Below are 20,646 nucleotides of genomic sequence, written 5' to 3' on the forward strand. Positions count from 1 at the left end.
AGACAAAGAGCTAACACTTATGGCTATAGATGGGTTACCGGATTCATCGAAAAGGTTCTCACAAGGAGTAAGTGCTAGAGACAATCTTCCTGACTTCAATAGACTTAAAAGGAGGTTGCCTTCAAGAAGAATCTAGGAAACTTAAGGAGGAAAATTGAAAACTGAAGATGAAGAACTTCATGTTCTCAACACAAATTCTTATACAGGTAAGATGAAGCACTTCAAGAAGAAGAAGGGTAATCAAAGAAATGACAAACCAAATAAAGATTTATCCAAAACAAAATGCTTCAAATGTGAAAAATTTGACACTAAAGATCTAATTGCCCTGAGAATACAAAGCAGCAAGTAAATTGTACAAATGTTACCAGGAAATAAGAAAACTATGATGCTGAGAATCGTGTATTGTATTCTGCACTATCAAATGAAGTATCAAGCAAAGTATGGGTAATTGATAGTGGATCATCTTGACCAAAATAATGAGAATCGCTCGAAAATTGCGTGAATCGGCGATTCAGTGATAAGATTCAAGGTGGGCGATTTTTTTGGAGTCGGGAATCGCCACACCCGATTTTATAGGGTGAATCGCTGGTATCGGCGATTCATCCAAACAATTGCATGAATCGGCCGTAAAAATCGCCAAGAAATTGCCTAATCGGCCGTAAAAATCGCCAAGAAATTGCCTACGGCCATAAAAGTATGGAGTAGTAAATTTTAAAAAAATAACTTTTTTTTAACTTTCTTTTTGACCTATTCTCTTTGTTATAACCCTAAAGGGCCTTCTATTTGTTAAGCATGAGCAGAAGAGAGGAAAAGTGAGAGCGAAGAAGAGAAAAGAAAAGCCATAGGTTTCTAACCGGCAAGAAGGAAGAGCACCAAAGAGATCAGCAGTCCATTTGGAGAGGCCATCAATTGCATTGGGAGCATTAAGGAGCCAATATCAACACTCCTCAACTCATTTGCAAGAGGTAAGTGCTCTTTTTTTTTTTGCATGTTAGTGTATTATGCATTTTTTGTTAAATTTTCAGTGTATTATGCATTTTTTGTTAAATTTTTATAGTTTTCAAGATTTTTAGTTTAGATCTTGAATGTTCTTTATTTTTACTAAGTTGCAAACTAAGGTTTGTTGTTTGTAGCTTTTATTAGCTTCAAACTTTGATATTTTACATTAAAAAAATTATTGCAGCAGCCTTTGCTTTCATTTTTCGCAAATTCGCAATGGGTAAAAAAGATGAATGTTGGAAATATAACAAAGAGTTTCTTGGAAGAACCAAATATCAAACAAAATGTATGTTTTGTAAAGAAAAAATAACTTCTGGAGGTATTTATAGATTGAAATACGACATTGCTGCTAGACCTGGACACGATGTTACAATTTGCACTCACCAAACTCCTGAGGCAAAACGCACTTGCTTAATGGCATTAGAAAAAATTGAAAAAGACAAAGCGAATAGTAAAATGCAACTTGAAGGGTTAAGGGGTATTGGCTCCCATGTTCCCGCATCCGCAGCCACATCCACATCTGCATTTGCATCAGCTTCCGCATCCATAGGTTGTGTTGGAGAGGGTTCTTCTAGGCCTCCTTTTTATCCTAGTTCTTCTGCTCTTGCTAGTGCTAGTGCTAGTGCTAGTGCTAGTCGGTCACATATTGAGACAGAGTCCCACACCAACCTATTGCAGCCTAGAGTGCGGAAAAACAAAATGGATAGTTACTTTGTGCCCCGCATTACTCTTGGTTCCCAACCCATTCTTGAGGGCATGGGTTTGAACAAGGAGATTCATGATGCTGCCAAAAAGGAGATATGCAAATTTTGGTACTTTTGCAACATTCTATTTATTGCAGCCAGGTAATTGATTCTTTTTTCTTTGTTTTCTTTGAAGTCAAAATTAAAAGTAAAAGTAAAACTTTAATTATATCTTCTTGTTTTATAATTTGAGTCTTTGACATCTAAATTTTTATTTGTGACAGGGCTCCTTATTGGCAGAACATGATAGATGCAATTGTTATTTGTGATTCGGGGTTTAAAGCCTGAATTGAGGCTGAGTTGAGCGAATACCTCTTGGATGAGATGGTAGAGGATATGAGGATTGAGCCCGAGGAGAACCGAAAGGAGTGGATTGCAAAGGGTTGCACCATCATGAGTGATGGTTGAACAGATAGGAGGAATAGAACACTCTTCAATTTTCTTGTATCCTGTGGAGGTGATTGATAATTCTACTTTCCTACATACATAATTGTAAATTTTGATTTGTTGAATGCTAATTTGTTGATGATCCATTTAATATTATAATTCGTTATTTTGTTACTTGTAGGATATACCATGTTCATCAAATCCATTGATGCTTCCGCACATGTAAAAAATGCCACATACTTATGTGAGGCTATTGAGGAAGTCATAGCAAAGATGGTGGAACAAAATGTGATCCAGGTGGTGACGGATAATGCAGCAAAATATGTTGCTGCAGGTAAACTTTTAACTTTTCAAGTTTTGAAAATAAATTTATTTGAATTTTGAAATTTGAATTTTATAATTGACTTAAAATTGTTGTAGGTAAACTTTTGATGGAAAGGCACCCCACCATATTTTGGTCCCCTTGTGCGGCACACTGCATTGACCTCATGTTGGAGGAAATTGGCAAACTTGAGTTTGTCAAGTCATGTGTGGAAAGGGCAAAAAAATATGCAAATTCATTTATAATCATTCATTTGTCCTTAGCACAATGAGGAAGTACACAGAAGGCAAGGAGTTAGTTCGCCCAAGTATCACGAGGTTTGCCTCGAATTTCATCACCCTGCAGTCCTTGTTGACATTAAGGGATGAATTGAGGAGCATGTTTGTTGGGTGGGAGTGGATTTCCTCTTCCTATGCTACGACCACTACAGGGATAGATGTGGCGGATTGCATATTTGATGAGGATGGTTTTTGGAAACCCGCTAGAGAAATCCTTAAGGTAAATTTATTGTAATTTAACATTTAGTATTTTACTTTTACTTTAAGTTATATTATTTTATATTTAAGTTTTGACTCAAATTTTTTGTTTTACTTTATATGTAGGTCACTGAGCCCCTTGTAGCTTTGCTATGAACTGCTGATGGGGAGAAGCCCTTTATGGGCTACATTTATGAGGGCATGGATAGGGCCAAGGAGGCCATCAGAGCCCAATATGCAGGAGTGCAGGAGAGGTATGGCCCTATTTGGGACATCATCGATAGGAGATGGCAGAATCAGCTCCATCGACCCATCCATGCAGCAGCTTACTATCTAAATCTAGCATTTCATTTCCGTCCTGAGTTCAAGGCGGATGCGGAGCTTCTCACTGGCTTATACACAGTAATTCAGAGGTTGAGTAGCGATGAAGTTAGCGTTGCTGCGATTGTTGAGCTAGACCAATTCAACAATAAAGAGGGGCCACTTTTCTCTGGCAAAATGGCCATAAATGCTCAGACAACACTACAGCCAGTTAAAAATTAAATAATATATTCAATGTTCATAAATCTAGATTCTAAACTTAGAGTTGATTATGTAATTTTAGAGTTGTAATTTGTAAATGAGACTAATTGTTTTTATTTTCCCTTATTTCAGATAGATGGTGGCAAATGTTTGGGGCCACAACTCCAAAACTTCAAAAAATTACCATTCATATTCTAAGTCAGCCAAGCAGCGCTTATGGATGTGAGCGCAATTGGTCCATGTTCGAGCACATCCATTCGAAGAGGAGAAACAGGTTGACGGTGCAAAGGTTGAATGATCTTGTCTTTGTTCATTACAACCTCCGTATTAGGATCAGACAAATTTTGGGCACTGACTCCTCTTCGATCACTCTAGAGGAGATTGATCCAGAATCAAAGTGGCTCACAGAGGTTGTGGATTCAATCTTCACTGAGGAAGACCGTGTGTAGGTTGACCAAGTGGATATAGAGACTGAGGCAGCTAGAGCACGTTCTTTAGGCATTGGTAGACACACACGTGCACGCACGGACACAGGCCCTAGCGACGTTCATGAGCCCATCTTACATGCGGGAGATATGGCTCGGCAGTCCTTTAGGACCTACATTAGACGCCTTGCTACTAGGCAGACTGGATACTCAGAGGCTGAGGCTGAGGCTGCAGCCGAACTTGAGGATGATGATGACTATGAGCCTGAGGCTTGAGCTGGAGCCTTGTTTTTATATTTTGTTTACAGATATTGATACTGAATCATTGATAGACATATGTTTCAAACTTTCATGGATCTTCATCTTAAATTCTTACATACATTTATGATTTGATGTCTTATGGATCATCTTACATACATTTTATGATTTAAATCATTATGATGATTTGATTTCTATTTACTTCAGCTAGCCTACAATTTACATTTTAAATAACATAGTTATGTATGCGATGGATTTTATGTTCCAAACTTCCATGTTTATGTATGTTAAGTTTTAACTTCTATTTGATGATGTTATAGTGTGTTTAAGTTATATTCAATAAAAGGTGCATAAAATAAGTTTTAAATTGTTAAAATCTTTTAATTTAAAGGATTTTTTCAAATTTGCCGATTCATTGCCGATTCACAATTCAATTCGGCCTTGCCGATTCTGATCCGATTCCGATTCACATTACTTCGATCTCGACACATTACAGGATACAAATAAGTACTAGATTCAGTATCAGAAGAAGTTGATGGCAAAGTTACCATCGATGATAATCCCTCTCATTCAGTCAAAGGAATTGGGAATTGCACCTTGAAACTGAAGTCAAGTATTTCCCTACATCTCAAAAGAGTACTCTATGTACCAGGAATAAAGAGGAATCTCATCTCTGTTACAGCACTTGAATATGATGGACATAATGTTGCATTCGTGGACAGTAAAGTAATGACCTAGTCTAAGAACTCTTCATTTAAGAAATCAAAGTTGATTGGTCAAAGAAAGGGATTCTTGTATGAATTAAATACAGAACCTAATCAACCTATTCAAGCCTTAATTCATGAAGTTGTTGATATAAATGAAATATGGCACAGAAGGTTAGGACATCTAAATTTCAAAGCTTTATCAACTATGGAGAAGATGGTTACTGGTTTACCTAAGTTGAATAAAGATCATTCAAGCATATGTAAAGGATGCGCTCTAGGTAAGAACACCAAAAGTGCATTTCATGATAGCACTAGAAAAACTAACAATGTTTTGGAATTAGTCCACTCAGATTTATGTGGACCTATGTCTGTTCCTTCTCTTGGAGGATTTTGGTAATATATACTTTTTATAGATGACTTCTTTAGGAAAACTTGGATTTACTTCTTAAAATGTAAAAAGTTAGAAGAAATCCTTAAGAGATTTAAAAAATTCAAAACCTTAACTGAAAACGTATCAGGATACAAAATTAAAACTCTTAGGACTAATAATGGGGGGGAATATACTTCAAATTTGTTTAGAAAGTTTTGTATAGAAAGCAGGAATTAAGAGGGAGTATATTGTTCCTTATAACCCATAGCAAAACGGGGTAGCAAAAAGGAAGAATAGAACAATTATGAAGCAGCAAGAGCTATGATATTTGATCAAAATTTAGAATATTATCCTTGAGCAGAAGCCTCTTGTATTGTTGTCTATATTTAAAACATAAGTCCTCACTCCCACGTTAGAGATAAAACTCCTGAAGAAGTCTTTACTAAAGTTAAACCTAATATAAGCCATCTTAGGATATTTGGGTGCCCAGTATATATACATGTTCCAAAAGAAAAGAGCACTAAGTTAGAACCTTGCAAGAGGAAAGGTATTTTCGTCGGGTATAGTGAAACCTCTAAAGCATATAGAATTTAAATACTTGGTTAGAAAAACATTGAACTTGTAGGGATGTAATATTTGAAGAAGATTTAGCATTCAAAAGAGCCCTAAGTTCTGAAGATCCCACACATTTACCTAGTTCTGAAGAAAATCATGAATCTGATTTTCAGAGGGAGAACATTGAAGAAATTGAAGATGAAATTCAAAATCTTAATCTTGAGGAAACTCAAAATCCTAAGAAAAGACCACTCTGGGCTATTAAGACTGTAGAGGAAGCACAAGACCTCACTGCACCATCTGGAACCTTTAGATAAAGCAAAAGACCCAAAATATTTTCTAGTTATGCAGCAGACGTGAGTGATTTATCTAAATCAAAACAAACCAATGTTTCAGATGCTATTAAACATACAATTTGGAAGGATGCTATGATAGAAAAATATCAATCCATTATTAAGAATGATGTTTGGGAAATTGTTCCAAGGCCTTAAGAAAAATCAGTTGTTTCTTCTAAGTGGATATTTAAAATTAAGCATGTTGCTGACAGTAGCATTGAAAAATATAAAGCTAGATTTGTAGCCAGAGGTTTCTCTTAGAAGGAGGGAAATAATTATGAAGAAACCTTTGCTCCAGTTGCCAGATACACCTCTGTAAGAGCAGTCCTAGCTATTGCAACATCGAAGGGATGGAAAGTACATCAGATGGATGTAAAAGCAGCATTTCTGAATGAAAAGATTACAGAAGAGGTATATTTGAAACAACCTAAAAGATTTGAAACTCATAACCCTAAAGTTTTTGTTTGCAGGCTCAAAAAAGCTCTCTATGGACTTAAACAGGTTCCAAGGGCATGGTATGAAAGAATTGATAAGTATCTCACCAGTTTAGGATTCTCCAAGAATAAAATTGATCCAAATCTCTATTATAAAAAGGATAAAGATGATATGATAATTTTGATACTATATATTGATGATTTACTAATAACAGGTGATGATCATCTTATAGATCAATGCAAGAAAGATCTAATCGGAGAATTTGAAATGAAAGATTTAGAACTCTTTCATTACTTTCTAGGACTAGAAGTATGGCAGAACTATGACAGCATCATACTTAATCAAGGAAAGTATACGTTAGACATCTTGAAGAGATTTGGAATATGGAACTGCAGAACTATGTCTTCTCCTATGGAGACTAATCTACACAAACTTAAGGAAGCAATAGCAGAATCGCCCTCCATAGATTCTACTCTTTATAGACAGATGATTGGGTCCCTTATGTACTTGGTAATTACAAGACCTGATATTCGCTATGTTGTTAATGCCTTAAGTCAGTTTACATGTGAGCCAAAGGAGATTCACTAGTTGCAATCAAACACATTATGAGATACTTACAAGGCACTCTTAACCTTGGGCTCAAATATGAGAAAGTTGACTTGGACTTACATGGATTCATAGACTCAAATTGAGGTGAAAGTGTTAATGATAGTAAAAGCACTTCAAGATATTGTTTCAGTTTAAGCTCAGCAATAATATCATGGATATGCAGAAAGCAATCATCGGTAGCACAGAGTTCCACAAAAGTTGAATACATTACAGTAGCAATGGCCTCTCGAGAAGTAGTTTGGCTTAGAAACTTACTTGTGGGATTATTTGGTCAACCCATGAATCCCACTATTATTCACTGTGACAATCAGAGTTCTATAAAGCTTTCTGTGAATTCAGTTTTTCATGACAGGTCCAAGCGTATTGAAATTCCTTACCATTATGTAAGAGATATGGTAGACACAAATAATGTAAAATTAGAATACATTTGCACTGCAAATCAGACAGCAAATATTATTGCCAAACCTCTCTCTCTCGAGTGAAGATAGATCACTTCAGAAAAAGACTTGGTATGGTTGAATTATAATACATTTGTCTTCTTTAATTATTAATGAAATAATTTTGTTTTAAAATTGTTATTGTCAGGCTATTGACTGCTATCGGCTTCACCATTTGTATTCATTATCTAAGAGGTGACAATCTCTAAGATAATGAACACTTGTATAAAAGACATTATGAGAGATGACGATCTCTTAGATAATGTACTAAACAGTAGAGAACAACTGTCAAATCTAGATGAGTTCAACAAAAAATTGTGATGTAGACATTTCTATGCCTGTGAGTCACAACTTGGATAAAGGAAGAATTTAATCATTCTCCAAATTTTATCCTGTGTATTGGTAGATCTTAACTCAGGATCATATTGTGATATAGACCTGTCAGTACGTACCTATGAGTCACAACTTGGATAAATATAGAATTTAATCATTCTCCGGATTTTACCCTGTATATTGCATTCCATCCAATATTGTTATCACAAGTTTAAGTGATAAGTCATATCACAGGTATAGTAATATAACACAGTATCACGTGTTCAATGATACCACATGCTTAGAAGATTCAGATAGATATAGAGTATCAATCTATGCTTATTCATCTTAATTGATGATGCTAGATATGTTATCTCTCAGCATGATTATCAAGTTAAGAGGGAGTGTTAAATTTGTAACTTTGATAATAATACTGGTCTGATTGTGGATCGCTCAAGATCTAATAAAGCATGAAGTTCATTATTAAAAGATTGGCCTCTTATATAATCTAACCTAATCGGCGTTTATCTTGGGAAGATATTATAATGTTCTTTTGCATAGTTTTAGTTGGTATCTTTACTCACTAATTATATTTCCTTGAAGACGCCGATCTTGGCAAGATAATCCCTACTTTATATTGGGCCGACTTGGGAGGAGTCGTGTCCTTGAGTGTAATATAAAGATGAGGTAAGAATGAGGATAGAGGACACACGAGATACAATTAAGTCTGCTCCTCTACATTACCGCCTTGTACGTTTTATTGCAGGGATAAGAATATTTCCAGAATAATTATTATATTATTAGTTACACTTCATATACAGGTCTGTACATTCAAGACCATCTTCAGCAATAAAGAAAGGTATTATCTCAGTCTGATTTATAGCAGAATTTGCAGAAAGTTTACATCCAGAAAGCTCTGATAGCAGCAATTTGACAAAAATCTTGACCTGATAAGCTTCCTCTTACTCTATTTCTCCAGAAATCTCTGATTGCAGCAATTTGTTTCAAAGACTGTATTGAAAACATAAATTCTTCTTGCAAAATCATTCATTGGAGCAGCATTATAGTGTATATTTGTATCTCTGAAAAGGGTTCAACAGGTAGCATTCCCTGATCTCTGAGGTTGTCCCAAACATCAAAGATGTTTTGCAGACACAGATGGGATATCCCTTCTAGATCCCACATTTTCTGCATTTTTTGTCACATCCCCGAGACATCTTATTTCTTGGTATCTTGAGACCATTTCTTGTTTTGGGATAGAGCGGGAAAGGAACAAGAGTCTTGGAAGCACCTTGACATCCCCAGGACATTTAAGGAACTCCTTCTACTGAAAACATACCAAGAACATCCCGGCACCCACATAACAGTTTATTTATTAGCCAGCAACAAAATTCTTCTAAAATTAAAAAATTATAACATGTTACATAACATAACGCTATTTGAATTTCAGTTCTTTTGAAAGGTAAGTAATGTCAATTCTAGAATTGAAGCTATAAAACATGTTTTTTATAGATTTTTGTATCATATACATTTGTCATCCCTCTTCAATCACCAAAATCCAGAAAAAGAAATCCAATCTGTGTGATCCATGTTTATTAAAGTGCATCCAGTTCCGTAAACTTGAAGAGATGTATTCTGCGCTCTCCATGCATTATTTTGAATTAAATCAATTTATTTGTGTGTTTCCATGGAACAAACAAATGATTGGTTACTATGTCTGATCACTTCAGTTCATATTCTGTTAAAATATTTGAAATGATCTGTTTGCATTAAATTATCAATTAATGCAATTACCACAAATTGCTGAATTCATGTTTCATAGTTCTTTATACCTGCAAACAGCCACCTCCAGATACCAGTAGCCCAACTGCCTTTTTCTTTTTAAGACTAGGTAAAACTTCTTGAAGGTAGAAGTCTGTGGAAGCTGAATATTCAGGTGAGAAAACCAATAGGTCATTGTTCTTCCTAGCAGTCTTAAACCTTTTTGGAAGGCTTTTCACAATTAGTACATCCTTTAAGAGTGCTGCAATGAACTGCTCTTCATTGTAGAGGTATCCAAAACTCTTGAATTTCAAACTGCCACAGACAAAGACAAGCACAAATGACCTTACAAGTTCCTCCTAGATAAGGATTAATCAAAATTTTAAAAAAATTAGAAAGAGAACACTAGCCAAGCATGTACTAGAAGAAAAGCTGACAAACCTGACTCTCTTTGTACTTGTTGTCTCTTGAAGTTCTGGAATGACTAAGGTGGCATTCAGAAGCCTGGCTACAGCTACCACATCACAGATCTGGTAAGAAAGAAAACATTAATGAGTATGAAAGCGATTAAAGAAAGCTACCACATATTTTCTTTTTCTTTTAATTTGTTGATGTTGCCTGTGCTGTATTTGATTAAAATCTGTGAATATGAAAGAAACTGAAGAAAGGCATCCTATATTTTTCTTCTTATAGTTTCAAGACAGTCTACATATTTGTATTCGACTAAAGATGAAACAATTACCGAAGTTCTGATCTCTTGGAAGCCTCCTTGAATCTTCACAAATATAAACCCATTGTTGTGCCAGCTTGCAGCTGTTATTTCAAGTATTCAGAATCAGTTAGGCATCAAATATAAACTAACAAATAACTACTGGGAAGTGAAAACTCAAGTTAATTAAATATGCAGAAAAATAAGGCAATGCTTAAAATCCAGACAAAGATCGAACAGCTAAGAGGCAAAGAATGATCAGTTGCTAAACAACAAGGTTTTGGGATCAGTTATGTAAGCTCACCTTAACATGTATTAGATTGTTTTTTAATTTTAGTTTGTATCTTTAACGGTGGAACACAAAGCATTGATATTCTTTTGCAAAGTAAACTTAATCATCAATTGAATGAAACTACAAGTTGTTTGCATAAGCTTTGTGTAACCTATAAATATTTCACAATGATTTTCCTCGAGTGTTTCATGAGTCCTAAAATTTCCAGCTACCAATCAAATCTAATATCAAATCCTTACATGCATATGTGCAACCTTCAATCATATTAATAATTATTCTACTTATAAGTTCCCCAGACAGCCACCTTCAGTGATGTAGCCTTTGACAAGAAATCTCCTCATAAAATGAGTTACAGCTCCGGAAGTTTAATATTGTTTACACACTATTTTCATAAGTCATTTTCCGAGAAGTGATACACCATAAAAGTGCACGGTTTCAAAAACCAGCACCATAGCTACTAAACTTATTAAGAGATTATGCAAGGTTTCATAAAGAGATTATACACCATTGAAGTTCGTATGATCTAAAATGTAGCATTTGTGACAACATATTAGATAACTGAGAATTCTCTTACACTAACTCAAGGTGGACTGGAATCATATAATAGCAATGCTAGAGACAAATGTGGATGTTCCCCCATTGTTGTACAGGTAATTTGTCAACACTGTCTATATCTGCATGTACGTCAGTGTCTAATTTCCTAAGCCTTATTTCTGTAGATGCCTGAGAAAATCTGCCCAGCAATGTGAAAACTACAAGAGGCAACGCTTTTAGCTTCACATTTAAGGAATTGCTACTGACAATAGATATTTTAAGCAATCACAAGAGGTCAATTCAATGTAGTTTGTAAACTAGGTACTGCATGTTACTTTAGGATAAGGTCAATGTTTTGACAGTGAATGCTCATAAGCTTTACCCGGTAACCCAATACAAGCAAGTTTCAATCCATGATGAGTTCCAGCACAACTGCATCCAAAGGTCACTAACCCACACATTTAAGACCCTTACTCCACTTTTATACATATAAAGCTTCCTCCTCTACCAAAACTAGCAGTACCTTTTAATACTTTGTGGATAAAATGGATGTGACATTTTCAATGGTGGAACAAATACCAGTCAACAAACCAAATTTGTATCAAAACTATGAAGGATACAATGAGTGAATTGTGAAAAGCTAGAATACATATTATAGAAATAATGAGTTGTAAATAAACTAGGATACATATTATTAAATGAAACTACTTGTGATTCAAAAACACACGACCCATTTTTGCATTTGCAAAAAATGGAACGCCCCTTTTTTCTTATGTGTTCCTGCCTTGTAACCTGTGCCCTCCTGACAAGACAGATGATGTTCACTCTCAAGTGTTCTCGATAGCTGGGAAGGTTCCTTGATTACCCGGTAAGGTCTTGATTTCCTATCAAGTGTCTTTTGTCTTTTCGCTTTGTTTTTCTTTTTAAGTCCTATTGTCTTCCAAAGATATCGAACTTGTTGGAGTGTCACACTCTGATATGTCTAATAGATCTGATTTCCCTCATCTTTGTTTCTCTAGACTTTTGTCTTTTTGGAGCTTTGGGGCTATCGGGCATCCAACACCTCCATTGCTCCAATCCTTCGGTCTCCCTCTCTTCTTGTCTAAGGTTGGTCGGGCAATCGAACTTGTCGAGGTTGTTGGAGGTCTGATCCTCCGACACCTCCGATGAGTCCAAGGACATTGACTTGGTCCCTTTTCGGGTTGTTTGTCATTTCTTTCGGACGTGTCAGTGTCTGACAAGTCCAACAACTCCGCTAAGTCTAAAGAATGAGCGCACTCTCTGAGGCTGACATTGTCGCATGTTGAGCTATAAAAGCGCAAGTGAAGCTCATTTTGTTTCACCTTTTGCACCTTGCCTTTTGCGAGCCAAAGGATTCTTCGAGAGATCAAGTGACTGTAAAAGTGAGAGGTTGTTAGTTTTTGCGTAGATAGCTTTCCTATCTTGATTTGAGGTGAGTTTTCTTCACACGGCCTCTACATTGGTTACCTTCGGCGTTTCATGCCCTACTTTTGCTTTTGTTTTCATGTTTAGGGTTTTGTAGAGTTTACTTCTTGTCTTCTTAGGGTTTGGGCTTTGTTTTCATTCTCTTTAGGTTTTTTTCCCTAGTTTTTAGGTTAGGGTTTGGTTTTCTTTCAATTTTGTTGTTTTTGAACTAAGTCTCAATTTTCCTTTAGAGCTTTGAACGAATCAGAGGTCCACACCTCCGATGACCCCAATAGCTTTGTTCTCGTGGTCTTCTAGTCTACTCATCGTCGTCTTGCAAAGCTCCGAAGCATTGGAGTTATCAAAGATGTCTCACCTCCAAAATCCTGACACCCCTGCGTCCATCAGCTTTGATTCTACTCTTTCTTCGCCAAGTCCCGCAAACCTTCGAAGCGTTGGAGTTGTCAAAGGTTCGATCCTCTGATACATCCAACAACTCTAATCCTCCTAGACCTGTGCCCATGCACCTCCAACACCTCTGACTGGGTCCAATGCACAGATCTATATATAGTGTCGGTCTTTGCATCTTTCGCACTCTGACTTCTTCGAGGCTACGAGAGTTCATCTCCTTAGTCAGTTGCTTTTCCTGTTGTCAATTAGTTGTGTCATCGTGTTGTCAAGTTATCGCAAGATCTTTTGCATGGATGCTTTAAACTTGTTCAGAGGTGCATTCCTTTTATTCTCATAAAGATACATATGTGTCTTTCGTGCAATATAAACAATGGCATCTGCATCTTCCAAGGCAAATGTTGCTTCACCTCAACCTGTAAAGTACAAGTATCAAGGTAATCCACCTCTCAAAGTTTATTGGCAAGCATTTGGAGATCAAAGATACAGATTTGGGGAACCTAGATTGAACAAGTTCTTGGAATAGTGCAAGCGACCTTTGGGAAGGTTTGAGATGTGCACAACAATGGTCATGGTTAGTTTGGTTCCCCCAACTGCACACCCAATGGCCATATTATCTTCGGATTTGGTCATGATGCTCGCACATCACTATGTGCCCAATGAGAAGGTGGTAAAGAATACTTCAAGGGGTGTTGTTCTGGATCTGAGGCTCCACACTATTGAGCAAGTATTCCACATCCCAAAGGGCAATACATTTTAGAGGACCACATTGGAGAGTGCAATCAGAGGGTTCAAGGAAATGTTGTTGCTGCTAACAAGTTGATAATGGAGAAATACTCCATCAGGCCACCTCCTAAGAACAAGATTGAGGAGATTGATATGTCTTGTGGTTATACGGTCAATGATTTCGAGTACACTATTGTCCTTTTAAGCTGAGTGATGGGTAGCACTTCAGCCAGGCAACTGCAGCCCTAGATGGTGCACTTTATTGAGAAGATTAGAACCAAGAGAAACAAGATTGATTGGGCAACACTATTTAGCGATAGCATTCACGATCGATTGGTCACAATCAAGAATGATCCCAAGTTCTGCATGATGTCGTATGTGGTCTATTTGTTGATTGTAAGGGCGAAATATCTTGGCCTTTCTAAGAGAGTTTCAAAACAATGTGGCTTTGTGGCCCCACATCGTATATCCGCAACTAGTAAAGAAGTTGGTTGACAATAGCCTCGAATTTAGGATTGTAAATGATGCATATGTGCTCGTAGTAATCAAGCACACTGGAGGTGATTACACGAAGAGGTTGTCTATTGAGGCCACTGCTACAAACAAGTCAATTGGGGGCTTACTATATTCAATATAGAACCCTCACATACATCAGGGTATCTGGGAGCACGGTACCCCAAGAAGTTGTCGAGGTATCTGTCAGACAAGTTGGTCTTGTTGGGGATTGGAAGGCAGTTGGAAACTGCATATGAATAGGTGAAGACCAAGCACAAACACTGTTGGGACTTCCCTATCTCAATTGGAGCATGCACAATAGTGGAGACAAAAGCTTTAAGGACTTTTTATGTGGAATGGGAACAGTAACCCCTTAAGAAGTACTCGTTTGTCTTATTGATGTTGGATCCGACTGGTTACTTTAGCAAGGTGAAGCGAAGAGATTACACCCATGAACCCCATCTTGAGGATCATTGGATCAATTGTGTTGATGACTTTGAAGTCTAGATTAGGGACTATAGTTGCTTGAATTTAGAATTGGCAAAAGTTGCATTGAAGTTGGACATTCCTTCAAGGGCATGGAACAGGGATTCAGAGGATGTCTTGAAACCATTGTACAATAAGGATAAGATATACGAGCACCCTAACCTCAATGTTGAGGGGGATAAGTCAAAGAATGATGATATGGATCACAGGACTAGGCATGTCACAGACATCACTCTAAGGTGGATTTCAAAGTCGTTCAAGTTGGATCCTACGCCAACCAAGCCTTAGTACCTGCTCCACAGAAGCTAAATAAGGGGAAGGGCAAGAAGGCTGCCATTCCAACATGGGCAACAACACCCCCACATAGACCGGAAACAATATATAGATGCAGGAGGGAGGTTGCGTATGACGTGATCCACAAGAAAGGAAAGAGCAAGAAAAGAAGGGCTCAAGCTAAAGAAGAGGGGCATGAGCCTGAAGAGGAGATCCCTAAGATGACTAAGAAGAAAAGGACTCCTACTATGGTAACCACCAGGGCACTCCCAGAAGGTAGCCAAGCTTAAAGAGAGAGGACAGTGTTACACCTTCCCCAACAGTAAGGCCAGCCAGTGAAGATCCTTAATATCATGTTCCTTTGATTAGAAGGACTCAACAAGGCACAACAGCTATAGAGGAGAGGAAGAGAAACAGTTAGACTAAGACCTCTCCTCGAGCACAATCAAAGCCCATACAGGTGGAAGAGTGTAATGACCCTGCTCAAATCTGACCTTAAAATGCTGACTGAAGGCTCGAAGAATTTCGTCAAACAATTCACATACAAGGGTCATACGACTGATAACATTTCAGTTTGCTTTAATGACTCTTTTCTTCAATTAGCATCAATGAGAATGTTTACAAATGACTATAAATTGACTAAACAATCACCTAACATGAATATGCAACTTATTTTGACAATATTCAATTCATATATGTGACTGAAACTACTTGCAATATGCAGCTACAGCAACTAGTAATTATGACAAACACTTTGAATGCAACCTAAAATGACATTTATGCACTTACAGCCGAGTGGTATTTTAACCAATATTTGGTATGCATAATTATAACATTATTTATGCCAAAAAAGAGAACCTACAGCCAATTGACACTTTGACAAACAATCGGCATGCAAACTAATAAGTTGATCATGAATGGCAATAACATATTCAATTGCAATAGTAGTTGACCAACAACTTATATCTCCTTCTTTGCAATAAAATGTCTACTACAATGATGCTATGAATTGGTCAAGAGTCCTCTTGGCTTACAATTGTTTGACAATAGTGCCAAATTTGATTTTCTGAGTATTCACTTATAGCAGCAATTAAAATGCCTATGATAACAATGCAAACCACTTAGTGAATGCAAGAAGTACCTGGTAAGGATGACGCCCAATGTTGTTGATGAAAAAACAATAAAAATCCAATGTGATAGGCAACTTCCAAGCCCAAATCGAAATACTCAAGTTGCTGCCCCTGTTCTTGTCTGGCAAAAGTTTAGATAATTAATTGCAGCACCAAACGCCTTCCAATTTGCCCCTAAAACGATTGTCTCGACGATAAGAATTGAATGCAACAATACCCAGAATGATTGGCCTCCTCCATCGAAAGGTATGAGCGAAAACATGAGACTCACATAGGCTGATCAACCTCCATGACAGCAGATTATGAAGGTTTGTAATGATCCTGCTCAATAACATAATCAACCTCAGCAATACATCAGCTACTGAAGTAACTTCTCCATCAAATGCAACAATACATTAGCTGTTGCAAGTACAATAATACATCAACTATTGTACTCAAATAATCTCCACCGTGAAGCACAAGATTGGACTTTTGAAGGAAAGCCCACAATCAGCAATAATTCAGCTAGTATCTCACAACCTCAAAATTGTGTAACCAATGAGGGTTATCGTCCCCAAAGATCCTCCAATGGTTGAAGCCCTAGCTGGCTTCTCCACCAAATAATCACATCAAACAATCATCAACTCCTGGATGATGAGAATGAGGCCCATGATGTCTATTTATACTTTTTCCCTCAAGAGGTTGGCCCAAAATCTAGAAGCTTCCAGAAATTTTTTTTTTTTATTGACTTTATGATATATTATTTTATTTGACTTTATTAAATTAATTAAATATAAAGTTACCTTTTAATATTTATTTATTTGATAACTTTATAAATAATTAACTTAATACCACTTATTTATTTAATTAAAATAATTAATTAGTCATCCTCATAAAGAATTCATTATTTTGGACAACTTAATTAATTAAATCAATTAAATCAAATTACCTTCAAAACGGGGACATTACAGTCCGCCCCTCCTGAAATGGCTTGTCCCCAAGCAATCTCAGCAACAAGTACCATTCTCCTCCACCTGGATCCCAAGTGAAGACCTGTGTAATGTCTCAATCATCACCAAACAGCTCTTGTGAAGAAATCATTAGCATCAACAGTACAAAAATCAGCAACTGAGAAACTGCACTCAACACCCAAACAACTGACATCATTGACAAAATCATCTGAAGACCAACTGTAGATGCCGATAGAAGAAACCACTCTACGGAACTCAAGCCAATTGAAACATCGACTCTGTCAAAACTCAAGTCCCTGTCTAACAAACACTTGCACCCAACTGCACTGTGGATATGACAACAGCCATAAGTACCTGAGTCACTGCCACCAAATCCAATCTCTAATAAACTGTCCTGGGTGTGTCGATACTACAGGCTGTGTAACTTGCAACTGCCAATTCCATCCGCAAAAGATGGTGCCAATCCATCCCATAATGGATGGTAAGAAACTGGAGCCGATCTACACCTGCGTGAAATCAAATCTTCTATCTCTGGGTCAAAAGAAAAATATGAGCATACCCCACCGTATAATGCCAATAGGAACCCCCAAACTCCACTACTGGCTCACCATCACTGAACTGGGAATCAACAAATGGCTCCAATCTCTGACTCTGAGTGGCTGTAGGCTGGCTAGGACCCTGTGCAATCCACTCAACAAACCCCACCTCAAAATCCCTGTGAGGTAGCATAGTAGAAAGGATCACTATAATCTCCCCAACCAATCTGCGAATAGCACTAGTGCCTCGGATGAGAACACCTTCTGACACTTTATGCGAGTCCAGACAAACACCTGCACTATCCAGCAAATACTCCATGAACGGTTCAGAGCAATAAAAATTGTATGAGGAAGCATCAACATACTCCCTCGCACACCACAACTGATCCCTCTGTAAAGGTGGCACAGCCAACTGTACCACACTGTCATCTGTGTGAGAAGAATCAATCTAGAGACTCGACTCCACTGGTATCCCAAACTCATCAGGACCAAGTACTCCCAAATCCTGAACATGTGTGTCAGCCCCAACAACATGTTCCTCAGTAACAACTACAAGAGCATACTCACCACCAACCACCTCAATATACAAATGAATTGGGTCTGGGGCTGGTGTAGACCACAAATGCTCCAACTCCACAGTCACCTCCTCTAACTGAAACTGCGACTCCTGTAGATCTCATTGTGTGTCCTCCAAAGCCTCAGTAGTCATTGTGAGCTCCTGGGAAAGCTCACTCACCTCCTCACGATCCAAGAGTGCCTCATAGGTTGTACTCCCCCACTTAATCAAGTGATCATTGTCGGCTACCAACTGTAAGTAATCCTGTCTCAAAACCCTGACAGCTTCACGCAAGGCATGAACCTCTGCCAAAGAAAGGTAATCGCCGCTGGACTCATCTGTCATAGAAGCACCCCAACCAATAACGGCCAACAACTGACGAGCGGTATCAAAATGCTCAAGAGCAGTAGTGCTATCTCTCTCGCCAACTCTCAACTGGCCGATCACATGGTGACTCTGCACTACTGGCCTATTCAATTCATGGATGATGAGAATGAGGCCCATGATGTCTATTTATACTTTTTCCTCAAGAGGTTGGCCCAAAACCTAGAAGCTTCCAGAAATTATTTTATTTTTATTAAGTGACTTTATGACATTATTTTATTTAAGTCACTTTATTAAATTAATTAAATATAAAGTTACCTTTTAATATTTATTTATTTGATAACTTTATAAAAAAATTATTAAAAAAAAAAAATTGGTTTGGTAAGAGGCCGAAGCCAAGATTCATTATTATTAAGCGATTTATTATTATTTATTAAGCTTGTGTAGAGTTGAACCCAAGACCTTTCCGATAAGAGGCTCACAATTTACCATTGTGTTGTAGGCTCTTGCCTAATAACTTTGTAAATAATTAACTTAATACCACTTATTTATTTAATTAAAATAATTAATTAGTCATCCTCATAAAATATTCATTATTTTGGACAACTTAATTAATTAAATTAATTAAATCAAATTACCTCCAAAATGGGGACATTACAAAGAGTCCACTAATCAGGAGGGGGCTACCAAGGAGGAGTTAGGTCCTGATGAATTCAATCTTGGAGATCTTGACTTTTCCACGGAGAGACTGAAGGAACAAGAGACTACAATGGTTCAGATTCTTGCTAGTGAGGCCTCTATCGAGATCTCAGCAATACAACTCCCCAAGGTATATGTCCCTTGAATCATCCCTTCGAGTTTTACAGAGAAAATTTATGTGCAGCCACAGATAACCGAAGGAGATGTTGCCAAATAACAGGAAAAGGATCAAGCGTTAAAGGAGGAGAGAGATCAAAAAGGATATAGGGTACACTCAAGATGAGCCAAAGGGCGATGATTCCCAATCTCTGCTAGAGGTTCAAGCTACACAGGAGACTTCCTCTCCATTCTCACAATGGAAGAAGTGCAAAAGGAGCAGCCTCAAGAGGTTAGCCAAATGGAAGGGAATGTAGAGGAATTAAAGAGAAGTGAACATGAGGAGCTTCCTTCCACCAATGGCATGCAATTCTCTCGATCAGAGGATTCCACTAGGCCAAAGAAACCTACATGGCTTTTAAGGATCTTCCAGCCAAGTTAGAGGGCCAATACAACAGAGGAGGATGTTGATCTCTCTATGGTGGTGCATCCTTTCCAATTACTAACTGGCACTATAGAGCCGCAAAGGATATCATACATGACATTGGATCAATCAGGCATATGGAAGGCACAAATTGCAGAAACCAACTCCTTCGAGCAGTAAGGATGAGTTGACCCCAGAGGATTTCATAATCAAAGAAATCGACTCAAGTCAACAAACGAGAGATGGAGGTAGCGCATTGATCGCTATGGGTCTAAAGCACATATTCAAGTGCATGGATTCGGACGAAACAGAGGTTCAAGCCTTGCAAGCACAAAACCAAGCTCTCAAAGATTTTCTCTAAGATCGCAAGTCCCATTGATCCTGTAAATCTGGAAGTCTCACTAAGAGTTGTTCTTGAAAAGCGAGTTGAGAGTACCATTCATTCTAATTCTTTTTTTAGCACTTGTGTACATAGGCGAGAGAAATTCACTAATTCTAGTAGAGCTTATATAGAGCAAGTTATGAGGTTACCGCATTCCATTTTTGAGAATATTGTTGAATTGAGGATTTTGGTAGAAGATGAGAGCAACATTCTCAACCAGGCACATGACTAGGATGCTACGAGGACCAGCCTCAAAATAATAAAGAAGAAAAGCTTAACAACGCTTGTAAAGTCGTATAGCAGTGAGGAACTGGTCAAGTTCAATGGGTGGATAAATAATATTGGCACTGGAGCCAAGGAGCTTAAGGAGATGTTCATCGAGATTCAGAACATCAGGGATGAAGCGGCAAAAAGGGTAGCAGAGACAGAGCAAATATTCAACAAGATGAGTCTTGAGATATTTAAGGATTAGCTGAGGAGCCGCCTTCACTCCAGCAAGCATGGTTATTCAACAGTTTAAAGCATCATTTGAAGCCATTTCACAAGAA

At 37.6% G+C, this 20,646-nt stretch overlaps 2 protein-coding genes across 3 annotated transcripts in view; one reads left to right on the forward strand and one right to left on the reverse strand.

Moving 5' to 3' along the window:
* LOC149553960 (protein EMBRYO SAC DEVELOPMENT ARREST 30-like) overlaps positions 1-20,646 on the reverse strand; it is an 86,029-nt gene that overhangs the window by 43,529 nt on the left and 21,854 nt on the right. For both annotated transcript variants that reach the window (XM_089789294.1, XM_089789295.1), the window contains 3 exons: positions 10,396-10,466; positions 10,095-10,183; positions 9,725-9,968 (listed from right to left, as the gene is read on the reverse strand). In XM_089789294.1, the coding sequence (XP_089645420.1) occupies positions 9,725-9,968; positions 10,095-10,183; positions 10,396-10,466 (404 nt within the window). The remainder of the gene's footprint in view (positions 1-9,724; positions 9,969-10,094; positions 10,184-10,395; positions 10,467-20,646) is intronic.
* Positions 2,587-3,501, forward strand: LOC149553961 (uncharacterized). Its single transcript, XM_089789966.1, has 2 exons — positions 2,587-2,949; positions 3,054-3,501. Exon 2 carries the CDS (start codon positions 3,108-3,110, stop codon positions 3,468-3,470), a length of 363 nt encoding a protein of 120 aa, XP_089646092.1. The 5' UTR covers positions 2,587-2,949; positions 3,054-3,107; the 3' UTR covers positions 3,471-3,501.

Source organism: Cupressus sempervirens, chromosome 6 (genome assembly GCF_028749045.1).
Source record: "Cupressus sempervirens isolate cs-2001-9-10 chromosome 6, ASM2874904v1, whole genome shotgun sequence".
In the NCBI taxonomy this organism is placed as follows: Eukaryota; Viridiplantae; Streptophyta; class Pinopsida; order Cupressales; family Cupressaceae; genus Cupressus; species Cupressus sempervirens.

What these genes read in the sequence shown, in the direction of transcription:
- LOC149553961 (XM_089789966.1), top strand. Translation starts at nt 3,108, where the DNA reads ATGGGCTACATTTATGAGGGCATGGATAGGGCCAAGGAGGCCATCAGA.